Source organism: Neomonachus schauinslandi, chromosome 15 (assembly GCF_002201575.2).
Source record: "Neomonachus schauinslandi chromosome 15, ASM220157v2, whole genome shotgun sequence".
Taxonomy (NCBI): Eukaryota; Metazoa; Chordata; class Mammalia; order Carnivora; family Phocidae; genus Neomonachus; species Neomonachus schauinslandi.
Genome location: NC_058417.1, coordinates 36,894,747 through 36,915,348, shown reverse-complemented (window position 1 = coordinate 36,915,348; position 20,602 = coordinate 36,894,747). Strand labels below are relative to the sequence as shown.

General features: G+C 57.9%; 1 protein-coding gene across 1 annotated transcript; it reads right to left on the bottom strand.

The window, feature by feature from the left end:
* Positions 1-6,975: 6,975 nt before the first annotated feature.
* On the bottom strand, positions 6,976-19,914 carry OSBPL7 (oxysterol binding protein like 7). Its single transcript, XM_044921527.1, has 22 exons — positions 19,840-19,914; positions 19,604-19,729; positions 19,366-19,419; positions 18,630-18,743; positions 18,173-18,283; positions 17,937-18,054; positions 17,495-17,598; positions 17,048-17,140; positions 16,831-16,963; positions 16,652-16,746; positions 16,372-16,467; positions 15,610-15,747; positions 14,978-15,071; positions 14,050-14,297; positions 13,768-13,905; positions 10,419-10,482; positions 10,243-10,321; positions 8,935-9,079; positions 8,689-8,833; positions 8,475-8,601; positions 8,154-8,276; positions 6,976-8,005 (listed from the first exon to the last, which is right to left on the bottom strand). Exons 1-22 carry the CDS (start codon positions 19,912-19,914, stop codon positions 7,897-7,899), a joined length of 2,529 nt encoding a protein of 842 aa, XP_044777462.1. The 3' UTR covers positions 6,976-7,896.
* Positions 19,915-20,602: the final 688 nt, after the last annotated feature.

Here is a 20,602-nt window from a genome sequence, read left to right as displayed (position 1 = left end):
GAAAGAAAGAAAGAAAGAAAGAAAGAAAGAAAGAAAGAAAGAAAGAAGAAAGAAAGAAAGAAAGAAAGAAAGAAAGAAAGAAAGAAAGAAAGAAAGAAAGAAAGAAAGAGAAAGACCCTCCCTGGGATATGAGATTGTGAGTTATTTGTATTTTTGCTTTTCTCTTTTTGTTATTTTCTAATTGTCCAACAATGAACATGCATTATTTTTAACAGGGGTGAGGAGGGGTAAAACAAAAATCTTGTGCTAGGTTGTCTTTTTAAAAAGATTTTTTAATGTATGTATGCATTTATTTATTTAGAGTGTGGGAGTGGGAGCAGGGGGAGGGGCAGAGGGAGAGAGAGAATCTCAAGCAGACTCCCTGCTCAGGGTGGAGCCCCACATGGAGCCCAACCCCGGCTCCCATCCGGGCTTGATCCCACAAACCTGAGATCATGCCCTGAGCCGAAATCAAGAGTCAGATGCTCAACCCACTGAGCCACCCAGGTGTCCCTATGTCGTCCTTTTAAAGAAATACAAGGAGAGCATGAAGGATGCCACGAATTCCATTTGGCGGCATCTTTGACACCATGAGCAAAGTAGACACCATGAGCAAAGCTCCCCCCGCCCCGAAGTTGAAAAAATTTATGGACAAGAAATTATCATTGAAATTAAATGGTGGCAGGGATTCCATACCCTTTTGAATCTTGTCCTAGATGAACGTGTGGAGATGGCAGCTAGTGGGAACAGAATAATGGGGTGGTAATACGAGGAAATAGTCTCATCATTTTAGAAGCCTTGGACCGAATGTAAACAATGAGTGTGTTCAGCGGAAAAATCAACTGCTTCCACATGTCCCCTCTCCATAACACCTGTTTTACTACAATATAAAAATCAGGTCATGTGCACTTTCTGTTGAACTTTTTGTCAAATAAACATTTGTAATAGTAAAAAAAAGAAAGAAAGAAAGAAAGAAAAGGAAAGGAAAGGAAAGAAATACAAGGAAGACACTCACAACCTAGAAAGAGAACTTGGTCACCACCTCCTCTCCAGACACAGGGCCCTAAATTATTCTGCCTTCAGACATTCCTGCACCCACACCTCTTGTTCTCACCCCCTGTGGCTCTTCAGCCGCATGCTTCCCCTTTTCCATCCTCCCCTCAGCCAGGACACTCTTTTTCAGATAGGCATCTCCGGACACACCCAAAAGCCATTGAGATGGAGGAGGGGGCGAGGGGTAGAGGGTGTTGTGTTGGGGGAGGCCGTTAGAGGATTGCGGTGCCGTGGGCCTGCTCTCTCTGCAGGGGGTGCCGGCCGGGGGCGCGGTCCCCGGGTGCCGGTGTTGGGGAGGGGACCCGCCTTCGTGTGAGCGGAGACTCCGACCCCCTCGGTCCCGCCCCGGAGCCGGGGCTCCCCGCGCCCTCCGTCCCGCGGGGCCACCGGGTCCGAGGACGGCCGCCCCGCCACCCCGCGCGTCCCGAGCGCGGCAGCCCCGCAGCCCTGCAGCCCGGCTCCGGGGCAACCGGGGCAACCGGGGCAACGGGCAGAGGCGACCGAGGACGCGGCGCGCCCGCTCCCTCCGCGCTCGGGCGTCTCCGGTCCTCGGGCTCCGCCCCGCGGCCACCGGGCCGGCTGCAGCCGATCGCCGGGCTGGGCGGCGCGGCTCTGGGCCCCGGGCGCCCGCGACGCCGGCCGTCCGCACGCGCCCCGGTCCCGCGCCGGCCCCGGCCACCCGGTGGGGGTGCCCGCGCGCGCGCTGAAGGTGATGCCCGGGAGCACCTGCCCATTTCTGCCCCGCCGACCTTCACCTTGGTCCGCCGGCACTTGCTGGCCTTGAGGACTGTCTGGCGGGTTTTAGCCAGGTGTCCCGGGACGTGGGGGGCGGGGGGCGGCAGGAGCTCCGCGGCCCGGGGCCCCCTAACTAGGGAGGGGATCCGACTGCTCACGGACAGAAGGATGCTGTGTTCTGTCTCAGAGACGGGTGGTGGGGGCGCCACAGAGTTGAGGGGTGCTGCCCCCTCTCCCTTGACCCATGTGTGAGCCCCCTCACCATTTGGGGGAGATGCTTTGTATCTTTTCTTGGCAAAAGTATTAGGAAGCTTAGGGCAGCACCTGGCGTCCGCACAGCCACACTTGGAACTCTGCTTCCCTGTCTCAGGGAGGACCTGCCGCTGCCGGGGGGTGGGGTGGGGGGCTCCGGTGCGGGGGCAGGGGAGCCAGGGGCGACACTGGCCACCGTTGCCTGGTGCTCCCCTGCTGACACAACGCTGAGACCCAAGTTCTCCTTTGACAAAGGAGAGGAAAACCCAAGGAGGAGCTGGACTCTTAGGATTATGGCCACTCTGCAAAGGGAAAATGGGGAGAAACTGCAGAGCCAGGCCCTGAACTCAGACCCCCTGGCTCTTAGTCCGGTGCTCTCCCCTGCCCACCCTGCCTGGCAGGCAGCAGAAGGAAAGTGCGGTGGCCTCTGGTGGCCCAGCTAGGAGGGGGGAGGCTACCCTGTGCCTGAATGCCTTGCTAATGACAGAGAAGTGAGAGAGAGGGCCAGCGGGACCTGCCTTCCCTGCCTCCCGCCTTCGCTGGCTCTCTCCAGGGGTCCTCGCTGAGTTGGCTTCCCGCACCAGCCAAGCTGGCCCTGGCCCAGCTTCCTTCTCGTCCCCAGTCTCATCCCTCCCAGGAGGCCACAGGGGGACCCTCCCCGCCATACCCTTCAGGAGCACTACGCAAGGGATCTTCTGAGGCGTGCCCTTAACATTGGGAGGGCCCAGGACAGGAGTAAAACATGAGCCCATATATCCTATGCTAAATACTGAAAGATGACAAACCGAGCTAACAGCTTAAACTATGTTCTGTCTTCCAGCCTTCACAAAATATAACTTCATTATGACCGGAGAAGGCTGGTTGGAATTTAGGATTCTCGTACTCCCCTGAGCTCCTCGCCAGTGTAGGGAGAACTGGCCCTAGGCTAATGGCTGACCCCCACATCTGTCATGCATCGGGAGGGGGGAAACGCAGTGGCAGGCACAGTCAATCCTTGACAGGGTGTACTGGGAAAGATCTAGAAGTTGATCAGCAATTCCAGGGTCCAGGTATCCAGAATGTTATCTGTGAGGGGTCGGTAGCACATTCCCTCAGCCCCTCGGATCCTAGCCCCATGAGGCACTGTCATGGGCCCCGCTCCAGTGTGTCATAGTTCTAGGGGCTGCAGAAGCGGGAGGAAGCAGGAGGGGTGTTAGTGGAGACGGGGAAGGTTCTCTTCTGATGGCTCTGTTGGGGGGAGGGGGCTCCTGGGCCAGCTGTCCTTGGCAGGCAGTTACCTGGCAGGGATGAGGCAGAGGGGGCCTGACCACTCTCCCCCAGCCCACCTGGGCAGCTGCTAGGAGTGGTGGGGGACACCTGGGTCTCCCCGAGAAGGGGTTTCCTGACCTAGTGTTCTCTGAAAAGTGTAGGGGGCCAGTGGTTGAGTGCACTGGTGGTCTGCTGGAATGTGGGCAGGACAGTGTCTACACCGTCACTTATCACTGCTGAGCCGTGCCCCCGTCACTGCCAGATTCCTGGGGGCCTCTACTCGGAGTGGACCGTGGGTGCAGCCATCTGCCCGGTGGGCTCAGGATGTGCCTGAATTGGTCCTTTCAAGAGACCCAGGCGCCCTCTGGAGGATGCTGGAAGAATTTCACCACCTTGGTTCTGGTCGCACAGGCTCTGAAGCCAACTCTCATCCCCATTCCCTCTCCTTCCTGCTCGGGACCGACCTTCTGATTTCTTCTTCCACCCCCACCTTTCCCATAACCCACCCCCCCATCATTTCGAGAGGCCCCTCATATTAGGAACCAGGAGGACCCAGCATCCTTAGGGTCCTGGCATCATGGGGCTAAGTGACGGTTTGGGCTTACCTGGGATTGCTGAAGGTGCTTCCAGAACCCTAGTGTATATGAAGGGAGTCCTTTCTGCAAACTGAGGATTTTGTACCATGGTGTCGGTCAGGAGCTGTGGGCACCCACCATTGCTCCCACGACTTGTCTTTCTTCTGCTGCAGAGTGTGGGGGGGTGGCCCACACCATCCGTCTCAGACACACGCCATCGGAAGCAGGGAGGCAGGTTGGCCTCCTTCCGCCGTGAACACCCACTCCAGCTTCAGGGGGATCAGGCCCTCACCCTGATCTCAAGGAGGGGATGTGAAGTGCCCGTGAGAATTGCAGAACCCAGCATATAACAAATCCATTCAACCCCCTGCACCAAACTCTAGCTCAGCTTCTAGAAGCATAGGGCTTGTTGGAGAGAATTTAGTGTTCATTCTGCCAAACACCTCCTGATAGGCCCCTGATTTACCTTTCTGAGAACATTTCCCTAAAAGGGTTTATGATGATGACTCCTTCCTCTGTCCCTTTGAGGTATACACTTATCTCCTACAACTCAGGAGTGTCTTTCTCAAGGACCTGAAAGCCATTCCTTTGAAATGTGATCATCAGGAAGGATAGGGCCTGTCTCCCGGTCTCTGTGGGAGGATAGAATCCAGACTTTGATCATCGCCAGCTAGAAGGCACCCCTGGCCTAATTGCATTTACACCGGCCAATCCTTTGTCATTTTTCACTTCTCTGACTACGGGAGCCCCCGCTCGCCCCTCCCTCCTTCCTTGAGATGCCCCGTCACCTCTGCAAGAATCGAGCCAAGCTCAGCTCTTCCGCCCACTGTCAGTGGTTACTGAATAAAATCTGTTTTCACCCCTTTAATGTCTGGCTGTGTTTATCTTTGACACCTAGCTCCCTGGCTGGCTCAGCAGTCTTTCCCTTCTCTGGTTTATTATAAACACATATGCATACACCCCCAAACCACCCTTTATTCAGAAGATTCCGGAAATTTGGAGGTTATAAGTATTCTTGGCCTTTTTGGCCCTGGCAACCCAGGTGTCCCCATCAGCTATTCAATGGCTAAATTGAAAAAGACCATTTTTACCTCTCTCTGGGATGGAGAGGTTGGGGTCGGAGGGCCCAAAGTTGGTGAGGTGAGGACTGACACCTCCTGTCCACCTCCCTCTCCCTCTGCCACCATTGTTGGGCCCGTGTTTCCCTGCTTCTCCAGTTTTGACCTTTACTCATCCAGGGAAGCAGGTCCCTGGATTTACAAACCAGGTACATGCCTCGCACCTTTCCCAAGATGAGATGTGGGGCCACTAGGCCCATACTCCTCCCCTTTGCCCTATGCCCGCCATATCCTCCAACCCAGACTGGGGGTCCAGGTCTGTGGGGGGCTGCCCCAAGCCCAGTGGTGAGCAATGCTCCTGTGTGTCCCGGACTAGACTGAGATAGGCTTGAGAATGGGGCCCACCATTCCTTCGTCAGACCAGACTTGAGCACCCACACACCCATCTTCCCGGCTTCTGAAAGGTGGCCACAGTCCTCTGGACCCACAGCTGCTTTGGGCCCTGCACATCCTGTCCCCAGAGCACAGCCCAGGGCCAGAACTCCGGACTCCCCCAGGCCTGGCCTGAGCGCCCTGGCAGTGAGGACCCATCAAACCTGGGCCGGAGGAGGGGGTTTCTAAGAAGACAACAGTCCTCCAGCAGAGAATGCCCCAACAGGAGCAAAGCCAATCTGAACCATCTTCCTGCCAGGGAGTTGGCACCCGGGGCTGGGAGAGGATGCTGGTCAGGCCACCGAGGGCCTGGTTCCTGTGGGCAAAGAAGTTAAAAAATAACTTTGGAATTTGGTCTGTTCGAAACTCTGTTTCTCAAAATATGTGCGAGTAGAACATGTGCTGGTCAGTCAGGTGCTGTGTTGCTCGGGGTGGAAAGGGTGAGGGGGGAGGGCAGTGGACCTTGGATTTAAAAATCCTCAATGTGTGCCTGCTTTGGCTTTTTTTGGAATGGGTTGAGGTTCTCTCTGGTACATGGTGTCAGGATGAGTGTATTTGTTTTGACTTTCACACCCTCGAAATAAACTGTGGAAATGGGAGGGGGAGGGGAGAAGAAAAGGAGTAAGGTTGGAAGGGCTGCCATAGTTCAGGGGTCCCCTCTGTTCTTGCCATACACACACCCCCCACCCAGAGAACGTGTGACTTGCTCTGGGCACATCCATCAAACCAGAGCCGGGCTTGGGGGCCTGTTGTCGCAGTGAGACAGGGTGAGGGGCTAAGGGACAGCTAATGAAATCCGGAGCCTGGGCCACTTCCCATACATTCTCCTCTGACGGAAGAGAAGCCGAATGAAGGAACGAAGTCTCTAAACTGAAAGGGAAGGCACTTGACTGAGACCACACAGCTGTGGTAACAGAGCTGGGATTTGGACTCAGTTTTGGTTCGGGTGGGGGAGCAGAACTTGTTCTCTGGTCCCTTCTAAACCCGGCCCCCAACTTCCACCTCTCCTTGGACACTCATCAGTCTGGGGTGGGGGGGGAGACCTGACCACGGATTCTGGGTGCGGGGGTCAGCACTCTATGCCAGAGGGGGGCGGGGACCACACAGTTTTCAGCCTGGTTGAGAGTGTACTCGGTACTCGGTACTTTCAGTACTCGGAAGCAATGGATGTATTTGAAACAGGCATGAGGCAGCCTATCTCCTCTTTTAAAATATCACCCTAAAAGTCAGCATTAGAACGGCTTCAAGGCGATAATCCAGGTAAGGGTTGCTAAAGGCCCAGCCTAAACCAGGGGCAATCCAGAGAAGGAGCCAAAGCTGAGGCATCTGAGACAGAATGGACAGGGTGTGAGGATTAAGGCAGAGAGAAGACATGGGATGTTTAGTCCGGGTGAGTGAGTAGCTGTGGGCCTTCACTGAACTCGAGCATATGTTTTTTATTTTTATTTATTATTTATAACATGGGATGGGGAGGGGCAGAGGCAGAGGGAGAGAGAATCCCTTGAGTGGGGCTCAAGCTCACGACCCCGAGATCATGACCTGAGCCGAAATCAAGACTCAGATGCTTAACCCACTGAGCCACCCAGGTGCCCCGAGGTTATGTGTTTTTAAATGAATGGTCTCAGGCCAAAATTTGGGACAGTCTTTATTGGAGCTAGGAATGTCACTGCGATTCACCTTCCCCAGAGGCAGACCGTGCGGAAATGAGCCGCAATGGTGGCGGACACGCGGCACGGGCCGTCTGGGCTACGTGGGGGACCCTGCTCGCCTGCAAGCAGTACATGGGCACACACACACACACGCACATACTCCTACACAAACTCACACTCACGCGTGCTCACTCACTCCCAGGGGGTCTGAGGCCAGGCATCCTGCCTGCTCCGTTGGCTCCCTGCCTCCGGGACAGGCCTCTTCCACTCTGGGGGGACCTGCTGAACTGCGACGGAAGGAAACCGCTCAAGGACAAGGCTGAAGGAGCTGGAAGCCGCAGGCATTTAGCAGTTTGGGAGAAGGGGATCCAGGAAGATGGGAGAGATTGCCAAGGACCAAGCAAAGGGAGCCCCGCGGGGCCAGAGCAGGGGCAGAAGATGCTGGAGAGGGGCATGGGAGGGACAAGGGGTGGAAGAAAACGCCATCTCTTCTCCTTCACTCACTCCAACTGCACAGCTGGGGCCAGAGCCCTGGGCATAGGAAGCCTGGGGAGCATCAAGGGGTCCCCTGTGTCCTAGGAAGGCACTAAATGGGGAACAGATCCTGGAGAGCCTCGAGTCTCCCCCAAGTACCCCAAGGGGGACAGAAGGGGAAATGACGGAGCGAGAAGGGGCTTACATGCTGGTTGTCCAGGGAAACGAGACTGGGGAAGCACAGATCCTGCTTCCCACCCCAAACAGGGGGTGGGCAATGGGCCGAGAGGCAGCCCCTCTGGCCGGCAGAGAGGACGGAGCCAGAGCTGCCCCTTTGGTCTCCAGGGCAGTGAGCGGGGGAGCCTGGCCTCACCCATGTGTCCGTGGGGGGGGCAGAGGCAGGAAGGAGGAATCCGAGCCTCCTGCCCCCGAGGGCCGGGGCTACCAGAGCACGGCCCCGTCCAGGTTCCCATAGCCTGGCTCGGCCCGAAGCCTCCAGTACGTATTGTTAGTCACCCACCACTCCTTCCCACTGCTGTCTGTCTGCCGCCTGGGGGAAGGAGAAGGGTGAACAGGCAGAATTAAGGCCAGGGTTCCCGGATGCTGCCTCCCACAGCTGCGCCCACCCCCCCAGGCCCCTGCTCAGGGAGCTGGAGGGGAGCCTGGATGGCAGAGACCCTGGGAGAGGGCAGAGGTACCTGAAGAAGCGAGCCTGGTGGACGATGTTGTTCTCCTCCATCACTCTGCGCCTGTCCCGCTGAAGCTGCTCGATCCTTCTCTTCTGGGCCTCAGCAGCCTGTATGTTCCCCTCCTCCAGGTACCTGAGCTTCCAGACGGCAGTCAGCGGAACTGCCCCCTCCAGACCCAAGGCCTCTATCCCCTGCCCAGCTCCCTCCACACAGAGGACCCATCTCCCTGAGGCAACTCCAAGAAGGAAGGGCAGGCCCAGCTCTGTGTGGAAACCCATGTCAGGGAGGGAGGAGCCCACAGTTCCAGGGTGAGGCCTGCCGGACACTGACCTCTGGTCTGGCCGGAGCCGCGTGTCCGTGGAAGGCAGAGACCGTTTCAGCTCTGCCGTCAGCTCATTCAGCTCCAAGGCAAACTGAGTGAAGCCGAAGTTTCGCTCATGGTCTGGGGGCATTGAGTCTGGGGGGAAGGCAAGGGGCTGGGGCAGGTGGACCGTGCCAGAGCCACCCTCACCCCTGCCCAGCCCTCCCCGACCGCCCCACTCACTGGGTTTCCAGATGCACTGACTGCCCGGCAGGGTCCCCCGGTAGAGCCCCTCATGCCACTTCCCAGAGAGTCGGTGGAGGACGCGGCCACTCCGGCTGAACACGGCACCCTGCACCTCGTGGATGTTGGAGCTCCAGTACTTGGCCTGGGGTGGGGGTGGGGGCAGGGCACTTAGGGGTGTGCCCCTCCCCTTCCCCGGGGTGAGCCGCTGGGGGCGGACAGGCAGGGTCGGGGTGGCGTGCCCACCTTGCAGAAGGTGATCTTGCAGTGGCAGGAGCTGTCCTGTGTGTTCCGGATGAGCACCTCCCCATAGTGCTCGATCCAGCGCTGGCCACTCAGGATGTTGTGAATGCAGGACGTCACCTTGTTCCACTCAAAGTGGTCCCCGAACCTGAGAGAGACAGAGTGGGGGAGGGCAGCTGGCCGGCCCTGGGGTGCAAATGCCACCCTGAGCCAGGGAGCGGGTCGTGGAGGTCTGTGGAAGGAGCACGGGGGTCCTGGCTTTGCCTCTGCCGTGAAGGAGGACGTATTTATCAAGCAGAGCAGCCTTCGCAGAAAATTTTGAGCCAACACGTCTCCATTCATTTGATAAATCTCCTGAGGGCCTAAGTCATGGGAATAAATACATAGACAGGGTCCCTGCCCTTAGGTGCCAGGGACCAGGGTAGCTCTGTTCACATATATTACCCAGTTCACTTCCCACTTCTCCTGGGTACTACTCACTACTCTTATTTTATTTTATTTTTTTAAGATTTTACCCATTTATTTGAGACAGAGAGAATGAGAGAGAGAGCACATCAGAGAGGGGAGGGTCAGAGGGAGAAGCAGGCTCCCTGCCGAGCAGGGAGCCCGATGCGGGACTCGATCCAGGGACTCCAGGATCATGACCTGAGCCGAAGGCAGCCGCCCAACCAACTGAGCCACCCAGGCGCCCCTCACTACTCTTATTTTATAGAAGAGCAGACTCAAGGCCCTGGGGCATCAAATCTCTTCGCTGCTTGCATTATTATTAAGTGGCAGAATCAAGACTCCCAGCCAGGACTTCTGACTCTGAAGTCCAGGAGCTTCCTGCTTGTGCACTGGCCTCTAGCTGACGCCTGGCCCATGCCGGCTAAGCCCCCTCCCCCTCTGGCTGCAGTCCCCACTTCTAAAACGACATGAGCTAATGAGGGTGTTTCAAATGTGGCTTGTGATTGATCCTGAGGTCATTTTAGGTTTCTGTGTGTGTGTGTGTGTGTGTGTGTGTGTGTCTGGGTGTATCCGTGCATTGGCTTGAAGTCTCAAATGCATTTCTTACTGTGAGTCATGGTCAAAAAAGTGTGAAAGCCACTGCATCAGATGACCCTGATGAGCCCTTCCCGCTCTACTATTCTAAGATTTTTCACCTTTCTTTATACACAACACTGTAAATACAGGTGTAAAATGTACAGATACTGCCCTGGCTCAAGCAGTCTCAGGCCAGACCTTTCTATCCTGTCCCTACTACCTCGCCACACCAGCCTGGAGGACAGCCTGTGGGCCCGGCCTGGCCGCTGAGCACTTAGGAATACTCACCTGGGCAGGCTGACGTTGACTGTCCCCACAGGCACAATCTCTAAGGATTTGCCCCAGAACTTGTTCTTCCACTTCATGTCTGGAGAGGGAGAGGGAGAAATGAGACCAGAGAGTGTTCTAGCACTCCACATGCCCTTCACCACCATGTCCACCCCACCATGCCCCCCACTCCTCACCTTGCCAGAAGACGAAGTTCTCAGACTCCGCATGGCACGCCGAGATGGGGGGGTGGTGGGAGACCTTGTGAGCAAAGAAGGGCTCTTGACGCTGCCCCTGAGGACTGTGGGGTCTGCTCCTGACCCCACGGCTTCCTGAAGCCCCTGACCCCCATTCCCAGTTCCCCTTCAACCCAGAAGACCAGTTAGTTCCAGGTCTCTTGTCTCTGTTGTCCTTTCTTTTCCCATGCGGCCTCACATTCCCCCTTCTCATTCACACCCCCGAGAGCCCCAGAACCCCGGTTCCAGCCTATGAAGTCTTCTAGCAGTGACGGCTGGGGCCCCCTCCTGCGCCCTGCCTGGAAGCCAGCCCTGCCGAGGACCCTCTCTGCCCTCATCGTCTTCTCCCTCACCATTGTCACAGCCTCCACACCACAGCCCTGGAAAAACCTGGCCTTGTCCTCCTTGGAACGGCTCCATATCTGGAACTTGAACTCGGGTATCCCACAGCCCAAAGCCTGGCCTCTCTCCCCATTCCCTGTGGCCCCTGGCTCCTCCCAAGACATCCAGCTGCTCTGCTTTGTGGTGGCCCGTCAGCCCCGGCTTCACCTCCGTCCCCCCTGGTTGAGATTGCTCTGTCACCTGCACCCTCTCACCCGGCACTCTTGACAACCTGCTGCCACCACCTGCCACAACGCTTAGCGTCAATCAGCCTCCTCTGTGCCCACCCCTGGCTCCCTGCTCTTTAGACACAGCCACTGGGCCGCAGAACACACAGCACACACTGGGGACTTTTCATTCTACGCTGTGTCCAGCCCTGGGCCCAGTTCTCCTCCGGGGACTGACACCCAAACCATCCCCTTCACACATTAACCCCCCACAATCAGAGGGAGAGCAGAGATGGCGACTCCTTCCACCGACTTACGGCTCCCACCCTGACTCCAGTCCCCCGAAACCCACTGCCAGGCCCAGCCCCCCTCCTCCTCCTCCTGCCGCCTCGCTCGCCTTCCTGTGGGCTTCCTCCCTCCCCAAACCCCCTGCCCTGCAGCCTTTCCCTCTCCATTTCTCTTTCTCTCTGAATAGAAATATCTCCTGTTTCTTCCGTCTTAAGCAAGAGTAAACCTTGGAGCACCTGGGTGGCTCAGTCGACTAAGAGCGTCCGACTGTTAGTTTCGGCTCAGGTCATGATCTCAGGGTCCTGAAACTGAGACCCGCGTCTGGCTCCGCACTCAGCGCAGAGTCTGCTTGTCCCTCAGCTCCTCCCCCCTGCCTTCTGCCCTTCTCTCTGTCTCTTAAAATAAATAAAATCTTAAAAAAAAAAGATTCCACCTTTCTGAGGGAGGAATCCGTCATGTCTTTTTTTTTTTTTTTTTTTTTAAGATTTTTACTTATTTGACAGAGAGAGAGAGAGACAGTGAGAGAGGGAACACAAGCAGGGGGAGTGGGAGAGGGAGAAGCAGGCTTCCCGCCGAACAGGGAGCCCGATGCGGGGCTCGATCCCAGGACCCTGGGATCATGACCTGAGCTGAAGGCAGACGCTTAATGACTGAGCCACCCAGGCCCCCTGGGGGTCATTTTCTACTGTACTATTGGACTATGTTAACTTTTCACTATGTTTTCAAAAGCACTTAAAATCTAAGGTGCCTGGGTGGCTCAGTCAGTAGGGAGTCTGCTTCCCCTCACCCTCTGCCCCTCCTCCTGCTCATCTCTCTCTCTCTCAAATGAATAAATAAAATCTTTTAAAAAACCAAAAACACTTAAAATCTAAACAAACAAAAAACCTGCTTCAACTCTTTATCCCCACCTCTGGCTGAAACCCTCTATCCCTCTTCTTTCCCTCCAGGTAAAATTTTTTGGAAACAATTTGCATTTGTCTCTATTTTAATTTAATCTAATTTTTTAAAATTTATTTTTTTTAATTTTTTTTTTGAGAGAGAGAGCTCACATACAAGGGGGGGGTGGGCAGAGAAGCCCCACACAGGGCTTGATCTCATGACCCTGAGATTATGACCTGAACTGAAACGAAGAATCCGTTGTTTAACTGACTGAGCCACCCAGGTGCCCCTAATTTTATTTTTTTAAGTAAGCTCTATGCCCAACATGGGACTTGAACTCACAACCCTGAGATCAAGAGTCACATGCTCTACTGACTGAGCCAGCCAGGCGCCCCATTTAATTTTAAGTAGCACTTTTCTCTATTTTACTTCTTTTTACTACACACCCACTGTAATCCAGGCTCGGCCCCCAGCCTTCCTCTGAAACATCCCTCACTCAGTAAACCAACGACACTTTTTGAAGTCCTGTGGACCATCTGCCCACCCCCTCACCTCAGAGCTCCTCCGCCTTCCCTGCCCACCCTCCTGTCCAGACCCTCCCCCGGAGCAGCCTGTGACATCATCCGTCCTCTAAGCTGGTGACTCCCAGGTCTGTTAGCCCCACCCTGTGCCCCCCAAGGAGCTCCATGCCCACGTGGTCCAGGGCCTACTGGACATCTCCCCATGGAAGTCAAGCCCACATGGATAAGGAGTCGCCCTAATTCAGTCACTCTCCTCTCATCCTTTCCATCTTGCTCACTGGCACGGCCACATAGCCGTCGAATCCCCCAAACCAGAAATTCAAGGCCACCTCCGACTTCTCCCTCCCATCGACCACCTCCCCTATCCCTTATGCGTGACAACATTCTGTTGACCACCGAGTCCTGTCGAGAGCGAAACATACACAGCTGCCGAATCCACTGTCCACGCAATCCGGCTGCTAGCGGCCAAGTGCAGGCCCTCAGCAGCTCTTAACAGGGGTGACCTTCTCTGACCCATCTGCATGAGACCGCCTGAGTGCTCTTGATAGAGTGCAATTCGGAGCCTGTCCCTCTACGGCCGAAAACCCTCCGACGACTCCCCATCGCCTTCGGGATTTGAGAACAACCGCTTCGCTCACAGGGCTCCTCAGGGTTTGGCCCTGTCTGTCCTTCCAGCTGCATCTCTTACTCTTCCTAAACATGCTCCATCTGTTCCTTTACACTGTCTGGAGCATCCCGTTCTCCACGCCCTCCCAGCCCGTACTCCTGGTGCCCGTCAATTCCTCCCTCAAGACTTAGCTCAGGATCAGCCCCCAGAGCCTGCCTTCCCGGGTAGGGCTGAAGAGCGGCCTATGAGCTTCAGGGCTCCCGGCTCTAGAACATGGCCCCGTAAAACTCCCTGGGTCAAGTCGGCCGCACACTCGGCAGGGGGCTCCCCGGAGCAGAGAGCCCCAAGCGCCACCACCACGCGGGCCAGTGCCTGGCGCAGAGCCGGCCGCCCCGCGCTCTCCCCCAGGCCCCAACCCCTCCGAAGCCCCGGCGCTTCCCAGCCCCAGGCCCCCACGAGGCCCACACCTGCTCACTGATGAAGCGGAAGCCCCGGTCAGGCCGCTCACACTCGTAGGTCTCCCCCAGGACCGGGTTGAAGGGCTTACAGCCTGCTCGGTGGTACGTGGACGAGTAGGCAGACACGGCAAAGGCCGCGATGTACACCTGCAGGGGGGAGGGCAGGGAGATGCCGCTGGGGGGGAGGGGGTCAGAGAAGGGGAGGTGCCACCCCACGGCAGGCAAGGGCTGGGGGGCCCGAGGTGGAAGTCCGGCAGCGAGGAGGGGGCCGGCCGGGAGTGGGCGGGGTACCATGCGCTCGCAGGGGTCGGCCGTGCGGCTGGCCTGGTCCAGGAGGCAGCTGTACTCCAGCTCCTCGCACAGCCGCTGCAGGGTGTTGAGCGGCTCGTTGAGCTGGACGGGCATGGACACCTTGGACAGGTCCTTGCCGATGTTGTTCCGCAGTATGTTCCACAGGCTCACGTCGGCTCCTGGCCCACTGGCTGCTGGCAGGCAGCGGCGACGCGGGGGCCCTGCAGCTCTCCCTGGAATACATGCCCCTGGGGCCCACCCGGCCACGTCACTCTCCCTCTGGGTGCAGCACCCAGACCCAGCAGGTGCACAGGCCAGCCCCGAGGTGCCCCCCCCGCCAGAGAGGGCTCCTAGATAGACTTACTCCCAAGCCCCCTCTGGACTCGGGGCAGGGTGGGGCAGCTGGGGAGCCAATTGCAGACAAGCTCCTGGGGGATTTAGGGGGGGCAGCGGGGCCGAGAACCACTCTGAGAGGGCGGTCCCCACTGGGGAAACCCTGCACCCCAGAAGCCCCTCCTGAGCCCCCCACCCTTATCTTCAGCTCCCCACCATAAACACAGAAACCGATGTCAGGATATAGATTATTTGGCCCATTTTGTAGATGAGGAAGCAGGCTCCAAGAAGTAAAATGACATGTCCAAAGCCACACTGGTAAAGAGTGGCAAGGTGGGAGCTTCTGCCTCTGTATCAGGCCCTATGCGAACCTTCTCAGGCCTGAGCCGGACCCACCCCCGGAGCCACTTCTGGAACATTCTGTAGCTCACAGCTTAGCCTTCCTCATCTCCTGGGGTCACTTCTGGAGTCAGCACCCAAAGCTGTCAGTCCACCAGTCACCCCAAGAGACTGCCTCCCAAGAGGCCTGGGCCGTGGGCAAACACCATTTCTACCTGTTCCCCAGCGCCCCCATGGCTGCACACCCAGCGGGCACCTTTCTGATAGTGCTCAGCTCCCCTGAGGTCCAGCACCTCCTCGGACAGGCTGGTGGTGATTTCACTGGTGCACGACTCCTCCTCCTCTGAGCCCTGGGCCGGGACAGATGAGAGGCTGGGCAGACTGGGCCTCCCCGGGCAGCTGGGCAGTGCCCAGGGCCTGGCAAGACTCTGCCCAGCCAGTCCTTTGATGGGAAGGGGGAAGACATGTATTTGGGGGGGGGCTCTGAGCCCGAAGACTGGCATCAGGGAGTGTGCCCTGCCACTTTGGGAGGGGGACGCCTGGCCCTCTCACTTTGGGGAGAAAGCTCAGGGACTTGGTGGTACATAAGGACAGGGCAGCAGGGCATTGCTGAGACCCCGGGTCCGGGGCAGGGATCAGGGGAATGCTGGGGCTGACGGGCTCTCAGGAAGATGGCGGGTGGGACTGAGGCAGCCGTCTTGCTGGAGAACCAACGGGGATAAAGAAGGGTCCCCAGCAGAGATTCCTGAGCAGGGACACCAACCCAGCAGGTCCGGACGTGTTGCCAGAGATAGCAGCCGAGGCGTTAGAAAGGATTTGGGAATCTACAAATTCTAGTCTCTCTGGACCCCATCCCAATTTTCCCAGCCCCCCCCCCCACCACCTCACCTCATTTTCAGAAGAGCTGGCAGAGAGGAGAACCTCACAGGCATCAAAGAACTCTGTGTGGGACTCAGCGAGAGACAGGACGCTGCTCTGGGACAGCTGGGGGGTCAGCTCTCGCCCCTTCATGTACAGAGCTTCTTGCTGTGGGAAGGATGGGTGTCAGGCAGGGGAGAGAACACAGTGGAATAGGAAGGTGTGACGGAAGGAACTGGGAGCAAGGAGACACAGGTTCCCCACAGCCGCTCACCCTGCCTGGGCGCTGACTCTGAGCCGGGCTCCAAGGTTTCCGTGTGTATTAACACAATCCATCCTGATGCTCGCCCTATGCAGCAGGCGCAATTATGACCCCCCACTTTGCAGATCAGGACACTGAGGCTCAGGGTCACAAAGCGGGCGTGGAATGGAGCTAAACTGAAACCCATGGAGCCCGGCCCCAGAGTCTGTCCCAGCTCAGCCAACCAACAATCCGCAATTGTGGGAGCCTGGGCCCCCATCGGTCAGATTCTTTGAGTCTCCGTATCCTCCACCATGAACTTGAGGGTAAGGATCATGGCCTCATAGGACCCAAAACTAAAGGTAAAAGCACTCTGCACACTGGCCAGGCAGGAATGACCACGATAAGGTTGCTGACAGTGTTACATGAAAGGGTTGGAGCTAGGACTTCTGGCCCTGTTTTGGGTCTGAAGACCAACGGTGCCTTCACTTCACTTCCCTGAGGAAGAAGATGCAAGAGAAAGGGTCCCCACAGCCCAGCCTGGCTCCTACCTCCTCGGGGTTGAGGGAGCTGAAGGAGTCTGCAGTGGTGTCCGAGGAGACGGAGAGCGAATGGAGGCGCCTCGGGCCAGCGGAGGCCTCGGAGACCTGCAGGGAGAGGGTGAGGGGCCAGGGGCCAGGAGGACAAAGCCCACCCCACCACACTGATCTCTGCACAGACTGCCTCTGCCAGCCACTCTCGCCCTGGACCCAGCTCTGCTCTCACCCCCAGGCCTGCGGGCCTCGGCCTCAAGCCCTCTCCTCCCACGGCTCCCCGGTCCCTGAGCCTCACCCCCACCTGTGACAGCTCTGAACCCTGGTGCAGGTCCCTCAGTTGGTCCCACTCGGCGGTCAGAGCAGCCAGGACGCTGCTGAGGGAGTTGTGCACTGTAGGGGCAGGGGCAGGCGTCAGACTCCTCTTCCTCTCCCTCCCCCTTCCTGCTCCCTGCCGCCCCTCCCGCATGCACTCACCCTTCTGGGCCAGGGCCCAGAAAGTACGCTGCAGGTGGGCATAGTCTGGGGGCGGCAGCCCGCGGGGGCCTGAGGGGTCCCGGGACTCCAGGTAGCGAGATAGGTTGGGAACAGAGCCGTGGAGACGACCAACCTGTAGGTGAAGGGCAGGGGTCAAAGGTGACAGCCTCCTTCAGGGCATCCCACCCGGCGACTTCGGGTCCACGCCCCAGCTCACCCGTCCAATGGTGTCGTCCTTGGCAAAGCTCTGTGTGCACCACATGCGGCTGGTCCGCTTCCCCTTCCTGGGTCTCTCGGTTGTCACTGAGGCCTGGCACATGGAGGGGGGTTTCACTCAGGGAGAAGGGCAGCAACCATGAAAGCCAGGAGAGAGGCAGATGGCCCCGGAGGGGGGCACAGAGACATCTGACATCGCAGAGGAAGAAGAGAGACGCCCTAGTAGATGAGTGGGCACAGCAGGCAGGGGTCGGCCCCAAGGGGCAGAGACACGACCCTGAGACAGTCTGGACATGGGAGGTGAGTCAGCTAGGCCGATGCATGGCTCTCCAGGGAGCTGCAGCATATAAGGGGGCCTGGGGATCCATCCCAGGGAAGCGGTGGGCATGCAGGCATCAAGCGGGAGAGGCCCCTGGGCAGGGCCCTGCCTCCTCCCCCCGGCCCTCACCTGGTGTGTGGGGATAACTGGGGCTGAGGGGATTCGGTGCAGGGACTCCAGGCTCTGGAGGAGTCTGTGTAGTTCCTGGAGCTTCCCCTGACACTCAGACAGCTCTGCGGGAAGAATGAATGAGGAAGTCCCTCTCCCAACACTGACCGGGTACCCCAAAGTCTGTCCCTCAGCTTCCCTTCCTCCTCCGAACACTTCACCCGGCAGCCATAGAAACCCTGACCCTGTATCCCCCTCTTCGGCTCAGGAGCCCAAAGCAGTTCCCACGTCTCAGCCCGGGTCTGGCCTCACACCGGTCTCCTGAGAGGGCTGGCACCCCAACCCCCACTGTCTCCACAACACACCTCAACTCTGCTGCCTCCGCACGGACTGACTGTCCCCACTTGCTGGCACTTCCCTCTCCTGGGCCAACACCATAGGCGCAGTGCCATGGGCCCCTCACCATGAGAGCAGCGGTCTAGCCCATCACTGTCCCTTGGCCAGGAAGACACCTTCTCCCGAGGTCCAGCCCCAGGTGGAGCCGAGGCGCTGGTATCTGCTGGAAGCTGGGCACCAGGAACCTGCTGGGTGCGTCAAGGGTGAGGCGGGACAGTGCCCACATCCCTGGGTCTCATGATTCCCTGAAGCCACCACCCCTGGGTGCCCCTGTCACCTGCCCCCACGCAGGGCCCTTCTTACCTTCCGGTGAGTAGTGCCGGGCAGCGAGCCTCGGGGCATGTCCAGGCGCTGGGCCAGGCGGTGGGCACGAAGCTGGGCCACCCAGCTCTGGAACAGGTCCTGGGATTTGATCTGCAGAGGCGATGGAGATGGGGAGGGAAGCATGAAAGGAAGGACTGCTTCACTGGGGCAGGAAGTCGGGGCTCTGATCCCCAGGCAAGTGGTCTCCCCCTGTGGTCCCCAGCTTGTGCTAAGGCTCCTTGCGGGGAGGCAGAGCCCAGGAGTCTGAGCGCTTAGCTCTGTGCCCGTTTACAGAACAACCAAGAAGGCGGTTTGCCGTTGGCCATTGTATACGATGGGAAAGCCCTTGCTGTCGACCTCAGGGACAGACCTTCAGCCCCCGCCCCTCTCTCCGGTGTGCCCTTGTGTCTCCGCCAGGCTGGGACCCAAGCCACCACTTGGCTCCCAGGAATGTCACCTTGAGGTGGTAGATGTTATCTTCGGTGTCAAGGTCAATGCGCTGGGCCTTTTTGTTGATGGACATGACAGACAGTCGGACGTCAATGGAGCCATGAAGCTTCCCCTTGGTGATCTGGAGTGGAGGGTTAGCAGGGGGAAAATGGGACTGTTTTTAGGCCCCCGGGGACCATGGAGCCACCATCTTCCTGAGGTGACTCTAGGCTCCAGGGCCAAGCAGTGGGTTCACCCTCATCCCTGAGTCACAGCATCAGCAGGGACTTGTCAGCTGTCCGCCTGTGCACAGAACACCCCACTATGTCAAGTCACATTCTGAACTCAAGGGAGTCACGGAGCCAGGAAAACTGCTCTCAGGAACCCGCAAGACCGAGAAGGCAAATACCCTCTCGGATGGTGAGCCTGAGCGTGTAGGCCTTCAGTTCCTGTTCCCAGCACAGGAACAGGACGAGGGCACGGATGAGAAAGCTCCTGCTTCCTGGACACTAATTTTTGTGCCAGGCACTGTCCTGAGGGCCCTCACCAAGAAGACTACCCTACAAACGGGGGGGTCGTACTCTCTCCATCTTAGAGATGAGGGAGTTGAGGCCCAGGGAAGGAACTTGCCCAAGACCCCACACCCAGAAATGGTGTAGCTGGGATCAGACCCTGCTCTGATGGATTCCAGAAGTCCCCTGCCTATTCGGAGCATTCTGGGGCCACACACATTCCCACGACCCCCAGCAGAGGCCCTGACTCACGTCTTGCCGAGTGGTTGCATAATGAAGGATCCCGTCCTCGAGCACAAAGTATCTCTGTGACGTGGCCCAGAAGGAACGAGAACCCAGGAGGCGAGAGGAAAGGGTATGGGGAGAGAGCAACCACACACATGGACTTTTCTTCTTCTCCACACACACAGCCCCTGTACTGCCCACACACTCTCCCATGTGCCCGTCCCACCCCTGCATCTGGCCCCTCCCTTGGCCCTGCCCACCCTACCTTGTGCCAGCCCTTCAGAGGCCACTTCCTTTTCTTGAGCAGGTGGCCTTCCTGCCTCTCCGGCATGATGCCCTCTGCTCCCAGCCTGCTCCGTGGCTCCTCCACCACCTCCCACAGCTCAGAGGCCTGCCGTCCAGGACAGAGAAGTAGAAAAGCAGCTGGGAAGGTGACCAAATCTGGCCCCCACTTTTGGGCCAAGTTCTATCCCCCCACTGCCAGCTTCCCCACCCTCAGACCTGCTGGGCACTGCTTGGCTTTGCAGACTGAGTGCTCTCGGCCAAGGAGTTAGGGACCCTCTCTTGGAAGTCCATGAAGAAGGGAGCGGCCACTCCCTGCCGAGAAGGTAGAACGGGGTGGAAGGAGAAGGATGTCACCTTGTCCTGAAGGGACCCTTGAAGCAAGAGAGAGACGCCATGAGCACAGACCCTGCTCTCACCTTCCCCACCTCCCACCCCTCCTGCATCGTCTGAGATAAGAGCTCACCCGCATCTGCTCACCTGCCAGGCCTCTCCGAGTCTCTCCCTTCCCCACCCTGGGCCGGTTTCCCTGCCCACACCCTCCAGCTGCGGCCACTGCTCAGAGAGGTGAACTAGCTGAACTAGCACGCAGCCCACAGGCCGGTGCCAAGAGAAAACCACAAAAGTCCGCCCAGCCCCACCTTGGGCCCACACTCTCAGGCTCTAGGAAACAGTGCTTTCTCTGGAGGATTCCCTGGGGGTGATCAGAGATGAGGCATGGGAGTGAAAAAAGAGGCTCTAAAAAAGGACAGAGGAATTCAGAAAATGGACAAGCAAGATCTCAATCCAGCTTCTCTTCCTTTAGGACCCCTGGACATCCCTCCACCCTGCCGCCATCATGGGCTGTAGACGCCTCTGCCACGATGCCTCTGCAGAGTGCTCCTAACCCCTTCATCCCAACTCCCCACCAATCGGTCTCTAGATCCTCTATCTTTTGCATGGGGAAACTGAGGCCTGAGACAGCCCTCTCCCCATTGTTTCC

What these genes read in the sequence shown, in the direction of transcription:
- OSBPL7 (XM_044921527.1), bottom strand. Translation starts at nt 19,914, where the DNA reads ATGGACTTCCAAGAGAGGGTCCCTAACTCCTTGGCCGAGAGCACTCAG. An exon ending in CCGGCACTACTCACCGGAAG is followed by an intron (nt 18,055 to 18,172) that starts GTAAGAAGGGCC and finishes CGCACCCAGCAG; the next exon opens with GTTCCTGGTGCCCAGCTTCC. An exon ending in TCAGTGCATCTGGAAACCCA is followed by an intron (nt 8,602 to 8,688) that starts GTGAGTGGGGCG and finishes CCTTCCCCCCAG; the next exon opens with ACTCAATGCCCCCAGACCAT.